Genomic DNA, 22,531 nt, shown 5'->3' with positions numbered 1-22,531 from the left:
AGGAGCAATTCAAAAATGGAAAATAAAACAATACAACTTGAGATGAAGGTCAAGTGCTGGTGTTAAACAGAACTCAAAATGGATTAATTCAGTGCAAACAGCTGTCCTTATTTGCTCTGTAGACACTGAATTCCTTTAAATTGTTGCTAATCTTCATTTTTCTTGAACGCTCACCTGTCCAAAGCCTGATTTTGATTGTAAGTGAAAAAGCTGTTGGGAGGTCATTCTTAACTCACTTACTTGGAAGTTAAGTTCCACTGAAATAAATAGGGCTTATTTCCAAGCGATGGTGTTTAAGGACATGTTATGAATTCCTGGGGAAAGGGGCTGGACTGTTGTTTTTAAACAACTAAATTAACAACCCTGGGAAACAGAGAAATAATATGAAACAACGTTAATCAAGAAAGGAAAATAAGGACAGGAAGGAAGGAAGGCAGGATATTCAGCGGGGCAAAAAGAGAAGAGATTCATTCATGCATTACATAGAGGGTGTGAAATGGGTTATCCTCAGCTATGAAAAAGCATTTTTTTCTAGCTTAATCTTTCAGCATGTGACTCTGCCTAATAAATTCACTTAAAACTCTCCAGATTCTGCACTTAATAAAAATAATTCCATAAAGAATTTCTAGTTTAGTATTCTGAAAGATAGGCTATTTATTATTAAGTGATTTGGCCAACACCCCACACAGTATGCTGGAAAGCCAGGGTGATAACTCACCCTTTAATTGCCCAGCTCAGCTATTAAACCCAGGGTTCACCCTTCCTCTTTCTGTAGCTCCGTTCATGAAAATATATTTACCACAAATCATTCACCGTCCCATTTTGGCACAGACTAAAGCAAAGAGTCTAGAGTGAATACAATGTAATCAAATACCTCATACTCACTGCTGTAGGATAAACACTTCTACATTGTAAGATGCCCGTGAAGGAAGGAAATTCAAAGGTATCTCTTTACTGAGAATCCATAAATGTCCTCAGAAATCCTGTGGGATGGAAACATTTACTCCTCAGAAGCTTTGGAATGGGTTAGAGGGCCCCATATGTTAATAACCAGATGTTGTACTTTGCTTTGGGATTGATTTTAATGAAGAGTGGGCTATAAATCAGATAGATAGATGATAGATAGATAGATAGATAGATAGATAGATAGATAGATGACAAATAGGCAGGCAGGCAGGCAGGCAAACAGACAGACAGACAGACAGACAGACAGACAGACACATAGCTGCTGTGGTCACCCCTGGGCCAGCACATCATCCCTGTCTTGTGGGTGAAAATGTGCCTTGGCTCTTACCATCTTTGCAGATGCCTCTTAATTTTTCTCATAGAAATGTCTCCATCATAGGAAGTCTGTCTCCCACTGGAGCACTATGACAAGCCCTCAGAAGAATGCAAACTTGATCAGTGGTGCAGCTAAAAACATGTACACCAGCTCCATAACTAATGTCCCTCTGTCTTTTCAGTAGAGAAGACTGCCATACCTCTAATTTTGATCTCTGTAATTGCTATCGTTCATGCTCAGTGCATTTTTGAGCTATTATTTATTATTTCTTTGTGAAATGTATAATGCCCTCCAGCAGGTGACCCCAGGGCAGAAAATACATGGGTTCATTAAAACACAGCACAGTAAAAAAGAAGATGGAGAAGATAGAGGAGGAGGAGACACATAGGCATGTGGTACCCAATTTAGAACGGCTTGTATCAGTGCTTCCCAACGGTGTGCTCTGACCCACTTGAAAAATAAGGCACCATGTAACAGCAGTGGCATAGCATGGGGGAGGCAGGGGGACTGTGGCCCCAGGCACAAATTTCTGAGGGGGCACAACCAGGCACCCCCACAACAGATTCCCTCATTGAGGCTGGAGCTGTGAAGAGGCAAGCTACTCCTGGGTCGGGCCTTTGGGGCTGGGGCTGCAGCGGTGCCTCCTTCTTCTTGTGGCCAACAAAGGGGTGCCTGTGTGCACCCCACCCCTGAGCCAGCCAAGAGGGAGGGAGGGGGAGGGCACCACCACCCACTGAGGACAAGGGGAGGAAGAGAAAGGTGGGAAAGCACTGTTGGAGCCACATGCGTTGCCCAGAGCGCCACACTGCAAGGACAGGAGGGCAAGGCAACACAATGGCATTCCTAGTTTCACGTTTCTCTGCCTATCTCTGCTTCCAGGTTGGGGCTAGTTTGCAAGGAGAGACTCCCTTGATTAGACGCTGGCCAGTGAAGGGCTTGAACGCTGCCCAGTCCACCAGATGGGCGCAATACTTACCCCACCCCGGGCGCTGGCAACCCACACTATGCTCCTATGTAACAGTCACTCTGCCTGACAGAACAGGGATTGTGATGGAATTTCCTGATACAACATGGGTTAGTTACAGTTGATAGGTGAGGGACTTTGTCAAAATATTTTTGAGAGTCAAAGCATTTTCTACCTGATCAGCCCCATCCACATATTTGCCAACACTCCCAGAGAACTCTAAAAGGAAAGTCATGCTGATCCTTCTTCAGCAAGACTTGTTCTTCTACATGCTTGGTAATTCTATACAGTCGTACCTCGGGTTAAGAACTTAATTCGTTCTGGAGGTCCATTCTTAACCTGAAACTGTTCTTACCCTAAGGTGCCACTTTAGCTAATGGGGCCACGCAATTTCTGTTCTCATCCTGAAGCAAAGTTTTTAACCTGAGGTACTATTTCTGGGTTAGCAGAGTCTGTAACCTGAAGCGTCTGTAACCTGAAGCGTCTGTAACCTGAAGCGTCTGTAACCCGAGGTACCACTGTATTGAATAATGCTTTCCATAAATTTACCAAGAACAGAACTGATTTCCTGGATTCCCAGATCTCTCGATAAAAATTGGTTTTGCATTGCTCTGTGAGGCACTTATATTTGTATCTTAGGCAGACAGAGGACGGGTTTGTTCCCAAACCCCCAAACTTTAGAACAAAATCATGTTTTATTCTTTACTGTTTATTATTCAGATTTTACCAATTATTCTGACTTTGGTAAATGCACCTTTTCCCAAATACTGCAGGCAGTCGTGCAGCTAACACAAAACAATAATTAAAGATTTCAGTGCCAAGCATCTACCCCAGACAGTCATACATTTGCCAACATTGCTGGCTCAACTTCAGTCCTTTTGTAGGACACACAGGACTGTGACAAATAATGGCTGTTTTCCAGGTCTTCCTTTTGTGTGAGATGAATTTCAAGTAGGAAGTTCAACAAGCTTAGATGCGTTTTATATTGTCAGCTTATAGATTTAAGAGAATATTTAAAGGACCCACGAGATGCAGGGCAACAATTTTTTAAAGGAACTGTCACAGTTAAAATGGGTTTGTGGGATGTGTGTGTGTAAATACAATGGAAACTAATGCAGCCAACGAGATCCGAAATAACATTTAAACCTTGATTGCATGAAAGCCGAAGGCCTGCTCAATCGATTCAGTCTCTCTATTTATACTTTGCCTCATCTCATTTGCATTTAATTTCATAGCGTAGGCTGCTGTGGCCCTGTCCAATGCAAATGAATAGGGACACACACTCAGGTTATTCCATATTACTCTATGTAGCCACGTTGCCAGGTATAGATTTCCGAGTCAGATTGGGATGGAATGAGCATGGGAACGTCACAGTTCAAGCACACATTCCAGCCAGGCAAAAGCACTGGAGAAGCACCAGGGACGGGCACGGTCTGGGCAGAGGGGGTGTATCTGGAGAGAGTATTGAAGGCCAAATAGAGGGACCTGGATATCCACTCTTGGCTCCCTGGCCTGAGGTTCTTGACCTCTGATCCGCAGCAAGTTAATAGAGCTTTCCCACAGCATACGTCATAGCTGGCATTCCAAATTGTGCATTTATCATTCTGTTCCTGCCTTCTTACATAGTCAGTAGCAAGATCATTGATTCAATTATGCAGTGTTGCTTTTCTGTAAAAAGCTATTATAAAATTGAAAATTTTACCTAGAGTTCCAACTTTCTCATCCATCTTCCTATTTTAATTACTCCATCCATGACGCAATTTAAACAAACAAAATAAGATAAGATGATTTATACGGCACAATAAGTGCCAAAACATCTTCCTCTACTCGGTTTTGGTATGATAAAGAAGTTGCCAAATGGATTATACTAAGCCAAGAAAGTCTTGCTGTCAGCCAAGGTCCTACAAGGAAGGGAAAATATTTGGAAACAAACAAGTTCCACATTCTAGATTATGATTGGTAAAGAAAAAGCGATTGATATGTGTTGTATATGCAATATAACATTCTGCCACCATTCTGCACTGTGGAGTCCCGTTTTTCTCTACTTGTTTTCCCTGTTTACATTTACAACACGTTTAACTGAAACACTTCTTTGATGTGTCCAGATCCAGCCTTTGTATAAAATCAGCATGTTAAATTAACTGCACCTCAGTCAGCAATTGTCTGCAATACAGATTAAGTGAAATAGCTTGAAATGAGTTTGGATAGCCCAAGAGGGCCTTAGACTTTCCAGCTCCATGCCCCATGTCCAAATGTTTTGGAACTGCAGAGTGGGTAAAAATAAAAATTTTGCTTTCTGCAATTAGTCGTGAAGGGGAAACTGTTCAACTTTTAAAAGCCAAACATTCCCCCAGGTTAACAACAACCCCCTGATAGGAACTTTAGCAATTCTTTGGATTCTGATTATAATATAAAACAAAATTGCATCTCAATATTGAGGAGGTTTTGCAATTTTACAAAACGTTCCATGCTTCCCATGTTGGAGGTCACAAATGTATCCCTGTGGAAAACATAAGGCAATGCTTTCGTCATGGCATAACATGTCAGGAATAATCCACACACCAGTTACAATTTAATTTCCTGCTTGACTGGATCTCATACTACGTTTTCTTGTATTGGTACCTTTGTGAATATACATATATTTCATTTGAGCAATAGGAAGAAACTCACAACAATTCAGTTAGCCTGACATGGAGAAATGTCTCTATTTAAGAGTGAAAACTGTTCTCACCTGTATCAAGTGTTTATTTTGGTGCCATCCCATTTTGAAGTCCTTATATCCATATCAGAAGTTCCATTTCTCTTCTTATTGGCTCAGATAAAAGCTCAGCTTTGCAGATAAGTATCTGGTGCGCAAATGAGATATGAGAATCTTTCCTTTTTATGGAGTCTTTCTGGCAGAACTTGCAGTGACAGCATCTTACTTAGGGTAGAACTATTCTAGGGGAGGGGACAAGTTTGCATTGTGATAAAACTGTTTTTCTTACTGAATAAGCAGAGTAGTAGTTCAATGGGTCATGAAAATTGTGTTTTCTAAATGTTTGTTCTCGGGGATAGGGTGTTTTGCCACTGCGCTTGAGGGATCGCTGCACGTACTCTCCTCAAAACAAAGATATATATGTGTCACTGTCCATCACTACGGAGACATGCTGCAATAAAATAAAATGCAAAGGAGAGTCATATTCTACAGCTCTGAACCGCTTCAGGTTTCTTTACACCTTTCACAGGAACATGGGATATAACTTGTATTTATGATCTAGAGTTCCTGAGATGCAAGGGTGTCACAGACTTTTCACCTAAAAATAACCCTTACATGTCTATTCAGAAGGGAGATCCTTATATGCATCTGTGGGCACAAGTACCTGCTGCTGGCTATGAAGATACCTAGCCTGGAACTTAAGATGCCCTGAGAGTTAAGCCAGTGTAGTGGTAATGTAAAACATAGAAGGCCAGGAGTGCCGGACGGTGAAATTTTTCGTAGGTTAGGGCCAGAGGCGCCAGCTTGTGAAAACAATGGGGGCGGCTCTTGGACGCCGTCAGACCTCCCTCCCTTAGCCAGGAAGAAGCTTCCCAGATTTTGGGAAGGAGGTGCCAGGCTTTAATACTTTAATATTCTAATTTACCAGTGACATTTAGGGGACTAGCATAGTCTGACTACATGCCACTGAAGGCCAGGGTTCAAATCCAGACTCAGACATGAAGCTCACTGTGCGGCTTTGGGCCAGTCATGTTGTCTCAGCCTACCACACAGGGTTACTGTGAGGATAAAATGGAGGGTGGGGGAGCATGTAGGCTTCTGCGAGGTCCTTAGAGGAAAAGTGGAATATAGTAGTAGTAGTAGTAACCATCATCACATTTCATCGAACTCGTTGGGACATTCTGTCACATAATGCTGACATTTCAACAATATTATGAAGCCACCTCATGCACTAACGGCAACTTTAGGGCCCAGGTGCCAGTGCCAGGGCTGTTGGTAGGTGGAGATTTTTGTGATTAGTTCTATATCTCCACCAAGCACCCTACACTTGGGGAGAAATTTGAGGAATTATATATGTTCAAGTTTCTGTGATTAAGCTGTTCAGCGCTGCACCGTGTTAATGGACAAACTACCCCAGGGTAATCGGGGCACGACCCTTCAGTTTGGCCTATGCAAATGAAGAAGTAGAAATAGGCAGATAGGATTCTCAGTCGCTTCCCTTAAACCATATCTGACAAACGAAATTGAGTATCGTGCATTAGGATCGGGGTTGGGGAGCAGCTCCAGCGGTTTCAATCCTATTGCATCAAATCCCTTACCTGAACATACTGTTCTCCCTAATTTGAACCAAGACAAGTAGATAATTAATACATAATGATGCACATCATTTTTCAACCAGGAGTCAAATGCTCACATATCAGGCTGCCTTTAAACTTGGACTAGTTAATCAGAAACATTGTGAATTTGAAAGGCCTAATAAAAAAGGCCACAGTTGCTAAGCTTCAGACTGTCATTGCATATATAATTTCTTGTTTTGGAGAGCTTGTCATTGCTGGTAAAGGTTTAAATTGTGAGTGAGACACCAAGGTGAATGGAATGAATGCAAGGAAACGACCCTAGAATGAGACTGACTTGCCCCTTTAAATTACATCAAAAAATTCAAGTAATCATTCAGTCAAAGAATCCTTCATTTTCTGAGCCAAATGCAATCTTAATACTATGCATACTGATTATTTGGCCGAGAGCAAAAATTGCAGAGTTTTGTTCTACATGCTTTTAGAGCAAAACTACATTGTTTGTCTTCTTGCAGAATTCTGTCTGGTAGAAGATCTGTGCCAGGAAATAGCAATGCTGACACTAGGTGAATAAATTTTCTATGAAATCCGGGATCAAATCTTCTGTGAAATACACAACCTGCCAGAATGTCATGTGTAGGGCACCATATCCCTCCTTCTCATCAAGGTTATAGTTCCCTCTATTCTTGTGAAACCAACTAATCAGCTGTATGCAACAAAATCCTTGCATACACACAGAGAGCAATCCTAACACAACTACACTAAACAAAATATTCCCTGAACCCGCATATGTTCATCCACTCCCTGCAAGAAGCTTGCTCCCAGGGTAATTTAAGAAAAAATGGTTCTTAAATTACAAATTCTCAACAATTATAAGACATCCTCTCTCCCAAGGGATTATTCTGCCTCAAGCAGTTCCATCCATTAAAACCCTAAGCCTCCCATGGGCAAATTGTTAGGCACCTCAATGTTGTGAAGCCTACAGCAGGGATAGCGGAATATGGCTTGAGGGCCATATTCCCTTGTAGACAGCCTTCTGGGGGCCACATGCCAGCTGTGGACAGGGCCAGAGGCAAAGTCAGCAGAGCAACAGATGTGACTCCTGCCATTGTAGAGTACGCTCCAATACAGCTGCACACAAGTCTAAAGGTTTTTACATACACACAGCTCTTCATCCAGTCAAGCAAGGTTCATTTGCTTGGTACAAAGACACACTTCATCCAGGCAAAAGCACTATAGGAAAGCATGGAGCTAGATCAGTCAGCAGGTGTGATCTGGGGAGAGTTTTGAGGACTGAATAAAGATCTCCAAAGAGCCATATTTTGCTCCCAAATCTGAAGTTCTCTGCCTCTGCTGAACAGCCTTCCTGTCACATATTTCCAGGCACCAACACCTACCTCTTCTTCCTAGCTGGCAGATGCAAGAGAATTAGGCCTGGAGCAACTTTCTCATTATGGTGGCTATGTGGCCTAATTTAGAGTCCTCTCTTTGAAGACACTCTTTGAGGGACACGGGTGGCGCTGTGGGTTAAACCACTGAGCCTAGGGCTTGCTGATCAGAAGGTCGGTGGTTCAAATCCCCGCAACAGGGTGAGCTCCCGTTGCTCGATCCCTGCTCCTGCCAACCTAGCAGTTGGAAAGCACATCAAAGTGCAAGTAGATAAATAGGTACCGCTCCGGCAGGAAGGTAAACGGTGTTTCCATGCACTGCTCTGGTTCGCCAGAAGCAGCTTAGTCATGCTGGCCACATGACCCGGAAGCTGTACGCCGGCTCCCTCAGCCAGTAAAGCGAGATGAGTGCCGCAACCCCAGAGTTGGACACGACTGGACCTAATGGTCAGGGGTCCCTTTACCTTTACCTTTGAAGAGAAGTCAGAGGGCAGTCCTCTGTTTGTAGGACTGTCCAGCCCAAGTCAAGTTTAAAAACAAAGAACCATGTGAAGATAGAGTACAAGCCTTAGAAGTTGCCCTTCAACAGTTATCACCTAGAGCAATCACATAGATCAACTGATCACAGTCTTCTCTTTTTTTAGTGACATGTAAGTGGACACCCTGCTTTCCATAGTATGTAGTTTAGTGCCCCACTTAAACGGACACATCAACACCCCCCCCCAAAAAAAAATCCTAAGTCTGAATGTGCTAATAGCACGTAATGCTATGTCGGCTTATGGCTGCAGTAGTTCATGGTCACTAAATCACTTCCTTCTAGCTGACATTAAAATCCTGATTAGACTTAATAGCTGGTCAAAGCCAGCAGAAAAGTAGCATTCGTGACTTTTTAAAAGAAAACATTTCCATTTAACTTTGGGAACATTGCATTGGCAGCTTGCCACTGCACAGTATATCAAAGAGAAGAAAATAGAAATGTAATGTAATGTAATTAACATATCTATAGTTATAGGATTCCAACCAATCGTAACTTCCAAGCAAGATACATTAAAAGGGAGATATCTATTTAACTTTACAGGGCAACTTTTGCATATACATGAGAACCAAATAGTTCCCCAGGAGTCCAAGAAACCTTTTGCAGTAAGATATTCCAACAAGTTTCTTCTAAATTCATTTATCCTTGCATCTTCACCCCATTCACACTGAAAATTTAGCCCAGGGTTGTAAGAATATTTGTAGCAGAAGTAGCAGTTTATTGTGAAGTCTTTGCAATATGACACAAATGTTAGCACAATATAACACACACGTCTATAATAAGAAATTAACATAAAAAGGAGGGAGGGAGAAGCAAGGTTTAGACCAAACTTGGCCCTCCAGATGTTTTGGGACTACAACTCCCATCATCCCTAGCTAACAGGACCAGTGGTCAGGGATGATGATGGTAACTGTAGTCCCAAAACATCTGTAGGGCCAAGTTTGGCCATGCCTGGTTTAGACAGTCTGTTCCATCACTCCTACAGTTTGGTTCATTCTTGTCCACAAATTGAAAGCAGGACATTTTGCCACAGAAAATGCCACCCTGCCAACTCCTCCCCCACCGCTGATAACAAATCCTCCCCAGCCCCCAACCCCACTGACCACCTTTGCCACTCCCCCCGCAATGATGTCCATGAGAAAAAAGGGAGGAAAAGGAGACCAAATTGAGACCTGTGGAGGGGAGGAAGAGGGGAAAAGGCAAAGGGGGAGGGGTGGTGCTCTCCTCATGGACCCAGGTATGCTGTCCATCCCAACTGTCCCATATCTGCTGTCCTGATGCAACTGCCTCACTAAGCCTCAGGGGTGTGCCAGAAATTGAAACAAGAAACTGGATAATTTTTAAAGTAACAAATTTATCTACATAATTTTCACAAATATAACATGTGAAACCGTGACCAGCCTACTATTCTAGCAAAAAAAAGTGGTGGTGGGGAATTGGGCAGGCTAGTAGTTCCTCTCTAGCAGCTCAGTAAATGAAGCACAGAATGTTTGTGAATATTCTTATCCTCACACCAGCTCAGGTAAGTGCTAGCCTATGCTGACTTCAGGTACTTTGTTTTCCCCCTCAAGTTCCTGTGACACTTTTGATGGTGACATAACTGCAATTTTATCAGTAAATGTACTGTGCTTTAATTTGTCATCTCCCTCATTACTATGGCCCAAAATATCACCCTTACTGAGACTCTGAGTTTGGAAACAAATTCTTAAAAAAAAAAATAATTAAAAAAATCAGAAAAGCAAATAGTGACAATGAGTTTTATGGAAAGGCAGGGCCCGTGCACTGCGAAAAGCTATCAGCAATCCGAAAAAGGGGATGTAGAATATATGTGCCCTCTTTCCAAGCACTCAATCACTGGGAAAGGAAAACCTCCATATATTGTGCAAGTTCCAATATGAATGTGGCATATAGACCCACCTTGCAAATAAATTACTACCCCACAAAATTCCCCCCTAAGCCTAGCTATCCCTACATGTTAATTGTGCTAGTTACTTCTGACAATCAGTAGTCCAAGGGGAGAAAAGAACCAGCTGACTCTGTGATTGCTCAGAATCAGGTCTAATTCACCACAGGCAACCAAACAAATAGCTAATTACAAGCTATTCAAGCATGACTAAGAGGTGTTTCCACTCATGCACAACACCATTATTATCATCTGGAGGTTATATGTTATTTAGATTTCTTTCCTGCTCTCCTGTAGGAAGCTCTGGAGGACAACCATTATACATTTCTCTTATTTTAGCTCCAACATAGGGAAGGAAGTTATGTTAAGGGTGCTAGTGCATTGCCCATTCCATGAAGCACAGGGATTTCCACCTGGCTGCCCCCTATCCAAAACAAAAAACAAACAAGCTCACAGCACTGTGTCCACTGCATAACCACCCTCATTTTTAAATGCATAGCACCTTGGCAGGCAAAGAAGAAAGGAATACCATATGGCGAATAGGGTAGATAGAACCACTTAAGTCATGCAGACCTGGAGAAGACACCTGAAGCAGCACAAGGAAGGCTGGAAGTAGGCCAGGGACAAGCACCCAACTGAGTGGTACAGCTGCCATGAATGTGCATGTGGATAACCACTCACTGGGTGTCTTTTTCTTTTCAATCCTCAGGAAGAGGCAGCCAGAATTCTCGCCCACCAGCCAGTGTCCGTCGGCCCATGTGCAGCTTTGAAAACCCCCAAACTGCAGTGAATGTGTAAGAGAAGCTGCATGACAAACAGTGGTGTTTGTTGTTATATCTTTTTTATTTCTATTTTTTACCCATTGCTTTCTCTTTCTCATGACTTTTCTCATTCCGGATAATGGGACAAATGTGGTGCATGCCATTAACGATGGAACAGTTGCTTATGTGTCCCATTTTTCACACTGCCTTGACTCTTGCTTGTCCATATATTCTTCAAAGGACACTGTGGAATAGTTTTTGAAAGAAACTCTTTTTTTCTCCCCATGGTTGTCACTTCCAGCACCTGCTGATCAAATTGCAAAATGAAAATACATACTTTTCTTGTTTGTTTTATCTTAACCCCCGTCCTTTAGCCAACACTGTTTTCCCCTGTTCAGAGTTTTGCATGGAGCTGAAACGACCCGGCCTACTTTCAATGACGGCTTTATATTTTCTTTAGTGGCTGCTGCAACTTTGCTGTGCCCGATTCTTCTTGACAGCCTGGGTTGGTGAACTTCGGCTGCAGGTTTTCACAGAACACTGGTTTGGTGGAGTGTGCAAAACACAGAGTTTCATGCTGACGACCATTTATGGCCATACAGGAATTTTGAAGTGCAAACACTCAAGCAATGAGATAGAAGATTTTAATTATTACTTTTGAAAGTAATAATTAAACCCAATTGATTCTTCCCTATCTTGTCACATTGACATGTGTTTACAGATTAGTAGGTGCTAAGTCACAGATTTGGGGCTGATGAAAACTGGTTAATAAGCAGAATTATGTTAGGAAAAGGAGAAGAAAATAGTCATTATAGAAGAGGTATGTTTTCCAACATGATGCTTGTGGTAGAAAGTGGGAGACAATTAGTTTTATTGAAGTTCAAATCAAGCTGATAATGAGAACAGCAGTATTCTGGTTGGGAAATTTAACATAGAGAAAGAAGGTAGTGACAGACAAAAGTAGTGAGAACATGAACCAAGTAGAAATAATAATGTGTCAGAAGCTGTGGAACAGCTGTTAGCCAAGAAAAAGCGACTTCACAGATATAGTGGTCATTTCATTGTTTTAACAGAGTTTAACTGAAACCCAAATCGAATCTTCAAAGCAAACCTTGACTTTCCTACTCAGACAAAATACTCAGTGAAGGAAACAAACAAAAACCCAACAATGTGATAAAATACTCTTTGCATAGAGGATGTGCATCCCCACCTAGAAGATATGGAAACATGCATGCTATTGACTGACAAGCTGTATTGTTGGCAAATTCAGCATCTCACCAGCACCACATAAATGCTGGGGGTCCAGGTTTTCTGGGGAACCTCTCCATGCAGTTGACAAAGATCAAATCTCTGGAGTTAACCACCAAATTTAACCCACAGCAACATTCTGATGTAACTTCTTAGGAGAAACATCCTTAAGTTTAGACTCAACACTTTCCAGCAGTGGCAGGGAACCTGTGGCCTGCCAACTATTAATAGACCACAAGTTCCATCTCTCACAAATAGCCATGGTGATGGGAGTTGGGAGTCCACCGACACCTGGAAGGCCACAGGTTCTCCACCTCTGCTTTAGAGGGAAGCAAAAAGAGTTTCAACAAGGCTAGCCAAATTCCAAAGACCTGTGAAATTTAGGCTGCAATCCTAACCTGATAGTAGGCCTCCTTGAATTCAATAGGACTTACTTCTGAGTAGACATGGTTGGGATTGCACTGTTAATCTCTGAATCAGACTGAAAGTCTAACAAACTCTTGTATGCAGTTTTTAAAAACAAATGTTTGGTATGCAACTATTTGTGATATATTTTATTAATATTTATTAAATTTCTATACCACCCTTCGTCTGGGGATCACAGGAAGGTTTACAATATAAAAATTAAAAAGGAACCAACGAAACAACCACCATCACCACCCCAGCCCACGTTCCACACACAGTTTAAAAATCGTAGATTGTTTAATTAGCCAAAGGCCTGGGAGAAGATGGATATTTTTTTCCTGGCACCTGAAGATATGTAACAAAGGCATAGTATGAATGAAGCAGGATTTGCAGTATTTACTGGCAGCTCCCATATTTTCAGCATATCATAAAATGTCAGTTACAGTGACTGAAACACCATTTAGAATCATCTAACTGTAACTGCAGCACAAACCTTTATCTATGTAGAGTGCAAATCCAGCAGATCTTGCTTCTGAGTAAGGTGAATTAAAACATGATTTGCTAGGAAACAGGTCCTGATGTAAGAACAGCTATATTGGACCTTTCCTTAACAGAAAATCAACCCTGCCATAATATCAAAAGTCCATTAGGATTTCCTATTTCAAAGCATGGTTCTGTTGTAAGCAGATTAAATTCATCAAAGCAGCCTTGTTAAAATGGAAATTAAAAGTGTGTTAGTTCTGTGTATATCATGCAGGTATGTTTTCTATTTGTGTTTATATGTATTAATCAGTATAACTATTCAAAAATGTTTTATAGTGTAGTGTGTATTGTCTTCCATTCTATACAAATAAAGAATTTCAGAACTTAGTCACACAAGTCCATGGACAGCTGTGAGTCCAACATGACTCCCAGGGTGCACACCTGGTCCTTCAGGGGCACAATAACTCCATTCAGGACTAGGGAGTCCCCCACAACCACCCGCCCCCTGTCCCTCCAAAACAGTACTTCTGTCTCAAGATTCAACCTCAATCCGTCAGCCACCATCCATCCTCCAATTGCCTCTAGACACTCACACAGGACATTCACCACCTTCACTGGTTCTGATTTAAAAGAGCTGGGTATCATCCGCTTACTGGTGAACACCCAGCCCAAAACCCATGATGATCTCTCCCAGTGGCTGCATGTAGCTGTTGAAAAGCATGGGGGAGAGGACAGAACCCTGAGGCACCCCACAAGTGAGAGCCCAGGGGTCGGAACACTCATCCCCCACCACCACTTTCTGAACACGGCCCAGGAGGAAGGAGCAGAACCACTGTATAACAATGCCCCCAGCTCCCAGCCCCTCTAGACAGTCCAGAAGGATGTCATGGTCAAAGGTATCAAAGGCCGCTGAGAGATCCAGCAGAACTGTGTAAGGAAATTAACCAGGAACTATCTTTATGCAGCAAAGAATGCACTTTATCACTGAGTTCCAATCATCCCCCTTCCTAGTTCTTCCTTAACTCTCCCTAAGCCCTTCCCAAATGGAAAAGCTCTCCATATTCTAGAGACTCATTACCTGACAGCAAAATCCTGCCTCATCTCCTTTCCAAGACACAACAGATTGCCTGTGCCACAAATCTCCTTAGCATCCATACCTTTAGGACTCCCTGTGTCATGATGCCTGAGTCCTGCTTAAAGTTTTGTGTGTCCCTTGCTTTTAAATCGATGTGGTGTTGAGTCTCACTGTTTACAGTGCCTTTGTACCCAATGGTCTCAATCTTCTGGCTGTTGCCATATTATTAGCACACCCTTGTTTCTAAAATATTTGGGTTTTTCCAGGGCAACTGGTTGTTCCTGCGGCTAACCTTGCATCCTCCCCCACACTTCTTGAATCTTTTTATGTACTTACTTACACACACAATTGTATTGAATAGTCATAGGTATCAAATATGTCTGCATTTGTATTTTATTACATTTTTTTGTCTTAGTGATTACTGAGGCTGAATTTGTACCATGTGTATTTGTTCTAAACGTAATTGGTGGAGAGGGACCCCTTCAAACTTCTGTGTCTCTAATGGGCAAGATGAATGAATGAATGAATGAATGAATTCATTGTGGTCATGGACATATACAGTGATAGAGAAAATGGGCAAGATGAGTGACATGTCTGATAGGTAGAATTCCAATCGTCACATAGTTTGAGCCAATTTTGCCTTGCTGTTTTTATCAATTCCCATATCTATTCAAGTGATACAAATTAGATGCGGGCCAAATGCACACTGTAGATTTTTGCAGACTTGTGCTGGGTGGATGTACCAAGGCTACATTTAAATAATAATGCTTTTAATTTGCTATTTGTGCTAGCACATGATAACCAAGTCACTGGAAGCCTCCATCCCAATAGCCACCATTGAAAAAGCTCTTCTCTATGTGAATAGGCTGCTAAGTCTTCTTCTGAGTTCACTCTAAGGATGCTTCCAGACAGGAGTTTATACTGGGTAATTGGTGCTGCTCATGCACACAATTCTTTTTTGTAGCGCCCACACAATATCCTTGTCAACAGAAGGTCAGCCCATAATTTTAAAAATTTTAGTCCAGATTTCCCATTTCCATGGAAAGTCTGATTCATAAAAATAAACCTTAGTGATCTGCAGTCACTTTTCAGCACATTAATTTAGTCTCGGTCCATGGTTTGTCACACATTGTGACATTTGGGTGGATGGATCCTAATGCCACACTCATCGAGCCATTCTGTTTTCAGTGGCTCAAATGATGCAAGTGTGCCTATTTCCAGAGATTGCCACATGCTGAGGGCACACCTGAATTCAGCAAACCAGTTGCTATGAGTTTTTCTCAAAAGATCTCCTAAAAATACACATGGTGATTACCTCAGAGGTTGTATTCACAGTACATACATCTGTCTTTTTAATTATTATCAACAAAACCAATACAGTGATCTTGTGCAAGATCTCAGCATCACTCTTGTACTAGGCTTAGAGAAACATCACTCATAAGCAAGTCCTCAGTATTTTTTTAAAAAGTGGAAATGGATATTGCTCACACCCATCCCTCAAATCACAAGTTCCCATTTTGCATGTTCTGGCTGGTAATATTTCCTCTTGCACTCATGAGCACTTCCTGGGTTGTTGTTGTTTTTAAAAAAGTTGTGCACACACACAAAGAGAGAGAGAGAGAGAGAGAGAATACCATTGCACTTGCCCAACAACTGCATTGGAGGGCTGGAAATGAGTGATTGAGGGGAATGAGATGGGAAGCCCTCCAGGTACATTTCCTCAATCTTCACCCACTTGTGTAGAAAGCAAGCAGCAGAATAACAATGAATATCCATGACTGAAAAAACAGGAATGTGTGGAAGTTAATGTGCTTTGAACAGCCTACTTGCAATAGCAGGCCCCTGTCTGGAAGCACCCCAAGATGGCTGGTATTAAGTCTGCTGAAAATTCCAACAAAAGCCTTTTAAGTAGAGATCTCCCCCAGTCTATGTCTGTATTGGAATGCTTTCTAATATGTTTTTGTTGTTTTTTCATTTGTGTGTTTGCCGCCTCTGGCTCCTTTGGGAGGAAGGGTGGGAGCTGGGTTTAATAAATAAAATGAATGGGACTTAAGTCCCACTAAGCTGTTAGTGAGGATAAGAAGAAAATAGTTTAGTATATTGTTTGTTTGCAAAAAATGTCTATAACCACTAATGTTAAGGGTGGGGAGACCAGCTGGTGAACAGCTGTAAATTAAACACTGAAATTATGTGCATAAAACAAGTACAAAAATATCACAAATAAGTACATTAGCTTAATACATCAACATAGCTGGTTCACCCCCTCATGGGAAGCCTGGGTGAAACATGAGTTTTAAGCATGGCACCTAAATTCCAGATGCATGCCTGGTATTGATTTGGGAGTATATTCCAAAGGCTAGTGACACCACACTAAAGGCCATAGTGGACATCAATAACATACAGCACCTCTAAGAATGCCTCTCCTGAGTGACCAGGCAATTAAGGTGTTATTGGGGATAACCTGGTTCCAAATTCTTCAAGTTTTTCTACTTTTCAGAATGGAGTTAACATTCTGGTATTCCCTTAAAAACTGCCATCATGAGTCACAATTGACGTAAAACTATTTCGATGTCTTAAAGACACAATTAAAGCTCCCAACGGTAATTACAAGCTGTATAATGGAACATGGTAACTGTCCAAAATAGCTAAAAGCATCATTTAAATAAAGGAGAAATCAACTTTTTATTGCAGGTTCCAGTTCTGACAAAACAGATTTACTCGAAACATCAATACACAATTCCTTCCACGGGACATGGAATCCTTTGAAATCTCTTCCATTGGTGCTTTTTAAAATAATAAGAATAAGAATAAGAATAAGAATAAGAATAAGAATAACAACAACCTGTATGAGGAACATTAGTCAAATTTAATTTGAATATAAGATTTTTACCATTTCAAGGGAATAAGCTTGATCATGAACCTCAATATACTTATTATGAGTGGACCAAACACTGATCATTATTTTTAAAGCATGATGGAATAAGCTGGGATTCTGTATACTAGAATTGCCTGAGAAATGAAATGTGGCAGAGAAAAAAGCATAATACAAGCTTAGATGGGACCCAGAAATGCAAAGTGTATGGCACGTGGGAATATAACATTAAATATTTTAATTCTACTGCCATAGATTTAGACATGAGTTCTAATGATTATGGATTGCATTTTCCAAAACTTTCAGGTAAAGTGAATCTAACATTGATTAGCGGTTCCCTGTCCCTGCAGAGAACTTTGAAACCAAAATAACTGAAGTCATCCAAGTTGCCTGACCAGGGGGCACATTTGGAATTTTGAGAAAGTGCCTTTGTTGCAAGTCACAAAATTGCTGTCATAGGGGTGTGGCATAACACAAAATGGCTGCCACATCTAAAACAGCTGAGATACTGGGCCACAAAATGGTGCAGACATACTCCCTCATCAATTCACAGTGAGGGGAGCACCTACAGTGGCCACCATACTTGCTCAAAGAAAGATGCCCTTTGCACTTCTTCAATGTTCAGAATGAAAGGGATAGTAAGTGTCCAGTGCTGGCATACAATAAATTGGGGGAATGTTTAAGCAGGTGTGCTCAATGTAGGAGAATTTGAGCAGATAGTCTCTTGTATATTGTGGATCTTTGAGGGACTATTTACTGAGTGACACAGAAGGCACTGGCAGGTACATTAGCACCTATGGGCACCTCATTTGTGACTTCTGTTCTACAACATGTTGCCCCCACAACAAGGAATAATTTGGTTTCCCTTTTATAAAAAGCAGAAAGTCTTTGCTGTTTCTCAATGTAGTATTTCCCTGTAATTGCTTCTGAGTGGAGGCAATATTACAGAACAGAACTAAGGACAGTTTTGCTATTGCTGCCTCTCTTTTCCTGAAGCAAACGCAAACCAACCATCTTTGCTTTCTTCATAGTTCCAATGGCAAGTCTGTGTCCTGGTCTGAACCAGGTGGGAGAGACGTTCCCAAGGGACAACATATGTGGCACAGACTCTCAGTGCATGTGAAGAGCAAAGAGCCAGGATGCAATCAGACCGCAGTGATCAAGCCCTTGACTAAAAGCTATCCAGGCCAAGGCAAGAGCCTGACTTTTTCAGACATCAGCAGTAAGACTCTGTACAATGTGGTGGAGGAAGAGGACAGCGAGCCAGTGTGCTTTGGCCAACTAAATAGTCCTTCCATGGTTGTGCATCGGCGAATCATGGCGACGCCTCCCCTGCAGGCAACAGCAGAGGAAACCCACCTGTTCTTGTCCGAGCAGAGTCCCCAAATCCTACCACCTCCACCACCACAGAGATCCGTTATGGAGCAGCTGCAAGGCGTGGTCAACAAATTTGCCACTGGCATCCCGGACTTCAACTCTGTGATCCCCGCACCTGGTGCCGGGAACGGAGTAAGGCCTATCTATCACCCTCCATTATTGCAGCAGCAGGTGCTGCCACTCCAAATGGCTACATTCAGCAAAGAGATAGTTTCGTCCCCAGCTGAAGAAGAGGGGCAGGAGGAGGAGGAGGAGGAGGAAGAAAATGAAAAGTTCAAGCTTATCCAAGGGTATGTGTATGAGCGGCCGGGGAACCTAGAGGAGGATGAAGATGAGGAAGAGGAGCAGGCAACCAGCAAACTGACTCTAGAAGACTCACCAGCACTGACGCCTCCATCTCCTTTTCGAGATTCGGTGGCCTCAGGCAGTTCTGTGCCCAGCTCCCCGGTATCTGAATCAGTGCTTTGCACACCTCCCATTGCAACCTATGCCTCTGTTGTTCTGAGGGATTATAAGCAAACTTCATCAACCCTGTAGAACGGAGGCTGTGGTGATGAAAGCAAGTGGACCACGTCTCCTTGGTCAGCTTTGGTTTGATGGGGCAAAGCAGCACAAGCCGTGAGAGGGCAAGAGAAGGCACACCAACATGGTGTTGTGTATAGGAGGGGCAGCAGCAACAACGAACAAATGTGTATCCTGCACTAAATCTATTAGAGGGCTTCAATTCTTTACTTGTTGTGTGTGTGTGTGTGTGCGTGTGTGCGCGTGCGCGTGTTTTAAAGGGAAAGTATTGTATTGTTTTCAAAGTATTGTATTCTGAGAAGACAGTAGGCGTTTTGACAAAGCACAAATCCCATCAACAACTTCTATAGCAAAAACAAAATTCAAAGGGGTAATAAGTACAGTACACAACGTTTCACACACACTGTCACACACACTCTTGGCATCACTTGAATAGGACTCTGCATAACACAAACCACAGAGGAGACCTTAGCATCCATCTCACTGCTGGACATCTTCACTGAATGCAGCAAACGTTCCCTTGGAAAGGAAGGAATAAAAGACTTCTCTGTGGACAGCACACCTGGGTATATCTTTTCTTATGCTTTCTTAAGTGAGTGACCTGGAAATAACAAGTTGTCATGTGAAGTTTGTGTCAGAGAAGCAAAAATAGCATGCGAGCATATAGTTTATAAGGAATGTTTAGAACCTCTGATTTAGTATTCCGCCCCACCTTGCGCTGATTTTAAAAAGAGCCAGAATAAACACAGTGAAGACACTAAAGGGCTGCTGATGAGAACCAAGGCAGAAATTCCTGTAGTGTTGAGCCTTTGCCCTTTTGTAGATGATTGCAAGCCAGGTGGCTAAACTATTAACACTACATTTCCTGTAGCAAAACAATATTTACCAACTCGACTTTCATAATCTGATGCATCTGCCATGTGGTTACATTGTTTGTTTGTGTTACTATGGAAACAACTACATATGAAATAATTATATATTTTGAGCAACAGTTACTACTTTAAAGCAAAAAGCAATTCTTAACCGTGGCTCACTAGATTCATGGTAGAGGCAAGAGAATGAGTGTATGTTGTGTCTTTGTGTGTGTGTGTGTGTAACTGTATAGAACATGTGCTGTATAACATCTAATAACTGCCACTGGATGATCGTCCTACAAATATATTATCGATATTTTTATGTTTCGATCATGTTTTATATTGCATTGTTTAAAAATATACTATAGATCTTTGAAGGTTTGTAAGCTGTGCTGAAACATTTTTAATAAGCTAAGCCTTCCCTTATAATAGGGTGCTTGATTTTGCTGATATTTTTGCCATGTGAAATTATGCTGTTGAAAATAACCAGTGCTCCAATAATTTGTTATTTCATGTATTTTAAACAAATGTATTTAATAAAGGATGCATCTCTTTTAGAAATCTTGCACACACCAGAATTAAAAAAAACTGTAAAGGCAAATTTGGAAAAAGTATTCAGACCATTTCTCATTATGGATAACTGAAAGACCATACCTGTGGCAAAGAAATTTCTATGGTGCTTGAATCTGTCTACCATTGTTGTTATTCCTCTCATGCTTTTTTTTCTCTTTCTTTCCCCCAGTTTCCGGATTTTGTGTAGGTTTCTTTTCTAATAATCAAAATCATTGTTCAATTATTATCATGCTGTTTTAACAACCTTTTTCTATTACATTTCTTTTCATATAAGGGATTGAAGGAAATGCGTAACAGAATTGAATTTGGAGAATGTGTAACTGAAAAACATTGTATGCAATGGCGGCTTTGATTTAGCTAAAAATGCTTTGGCACGGACAAATGAAAGCATCCAGTTTTTAAATGATCCTACCAGTTGCAGCCCTCTGCACCATATCCCATTCTGTTGCTGTTGGATCTTTTACTCCTAAAACCAGCATTTCAGGCTGGGCTTAAATGGGCAGCGGGTACTGGAAACAGGCAAATATCTCCAGGGTGTATGAGTTCACTCCACTAAGACACAGATACCCACAGAGTTGTATCCAAAGATACACAAGTGTAAGGATGCTTGTGCAAAGGGACTTTACTGCTCTCTCTTCCTGACATCAGCCCCATGAGCCTCCTAAAAACCGCTCCTGACCTGAGATCAGGCAAAGCTCCAGAACAGCATAGGGTGTAACCCAGATCCTACAGTGGGTAAGCGTGGGCAAATCTGTCAACTTCATTTTATTTCAGTTTCTATGGTTTTTCCCCCTGATCTTAAATTCAGTCCTTCACATTTACACATCAGTTTGTGGGATTTTTTTCAGTCATGGTGAAAGTTCGGAATATACATTTTTATATGCAATTTTCCCTAATGTGAATATTGCAAGGATTTTTTTCCCCAACAATCGTACATCATAAATATATGCATTTTATGCACACTTTCCCATAATTTATGTATTTTTGTATGTTTGGTTGGAGAACTGCTTCACAAAATTTGGAGGAGTGCAAATTTCAAAGAATAGGAGAATAGCAGCATTTGCCCTTGATTCAGGTAGGTAGCCGTGTTGGTCTGACGTAGATGAAATAACTAAATAATAAAAAAATCCAGTAGCACCTTAGAGACCAACTAAGTTAGTTTTGGGTATAAGCTTTCATGTGCATGTTCTGAAGAAGTGTGCATGCACACGAAAGCTTATACCCAGAACTAACTTAGTTGCCTGTGCATCAGAAAATGTGGATTATGCAGGTCTGCTGAACTTAACTTCTCCCCATCCCTAGCAGTAAAAGGGGACATCGTCACATGTGCATTTATATTGTCCTCTCTTGTTTTCAGTTAACTCCTTATGCTTTCAGTGATGTCATCATGCAGCCAAATTTGATTGACCATATTTAGCATTGTGATGCAATTCCATCAACTATTTAATCCCTGATTGGCTTCAATTTCCCTGCTGTGCCAGGGTTTAAATTCTCCGCAGCCACCTCCACCCCCATTGGTGCTGATTGGTCACCAGGGCCCACCCCTTGAGCAGGGCCCCATACAGCGCTGACGGCGTGGACAAGCAGCGGCGGGGAGGGTGCCAGTCTCTGCCCCTGGGACGGATCAACGCAACACCACCCACCCAATAAGTTGAGCGGACCACCTTGAATCATCCCCATATGTAATCCAGAAGGAAGAAGCAGTAGCTGGAGAATAGGAAATTGCAAGCCAGCATGTTGGCACTGAACATGACTGGATGGTGCTGGTAAATGTTTACATAGTCTAAAGCAGGGGTCTGCAACCTTTAAGACAAAAAGAGCCACTTGGACCCGTTTCCGAAGAAAAAACAACAACTGGGAGCCGCAAAACCATTGCGACATTTAAAACAAATATATCTCCGGAGCCGCGATCTGACAGCGGGCGGGAAGGTGACGTCGGGACGGTGCGTGACTAACACACGCACCACCCCCATGCGACGTCACAGCCAGTACAGCGCCCGCCACAGTGAGGAGTGTC

General features: G+C 41.9%; 1 protein-coding gene across 3 annotated transcripts in view; it reads left to right on the top strand.

The window, feature by feature from the left end:
* GRM1 (glutamate metabotropic receptor 1) overlaps positions 1-20,236 on the top strand; it is a 168,944-nt gene extending 148,708 nt beyond the window's left edge. For 2 of the 3 annotated variants that reach the window (XM_028723608.2, XM_028723610.2), the window contains exon 9: positions 18,220-20,236. In XM_028723608.2, coding sequence (XP_028579441.1) covers positions 18,220-19,102 — 883 coding nt within the window. In that variant the 3' untranslated portion in view covers positions 19,103-20,236. Of the gene's footprint in view, positions 1-11,053; positions 11,139-18,219 lie in introns of all 3 variants that reach the window. The other variant, XM_028723611.2, reaches the window with a different exon arrangement.
* The last annotated feature ends 2,295 nt before the right edge of the window (positions 20,237-22,531 follow it).

This window comes from Podarcis muralis, chromosome 3, assembly GCF_964188315.1.
Source record: "Podarcis muralis chromosome 3, rPodMur119.hap1.1, whole genome shotgun sequence".
In the NCBI taxonomy this organism is placed as follows: domain Eukaryota; kingdom Metazoa; phylum Chordata; class Lepidosauria; order Squamata; family Lacertidae; genus Podarcis; species Podarcis muralis.
This window is presented reverse-complemented; position numbering and strand designations above follow the sequence as displayed.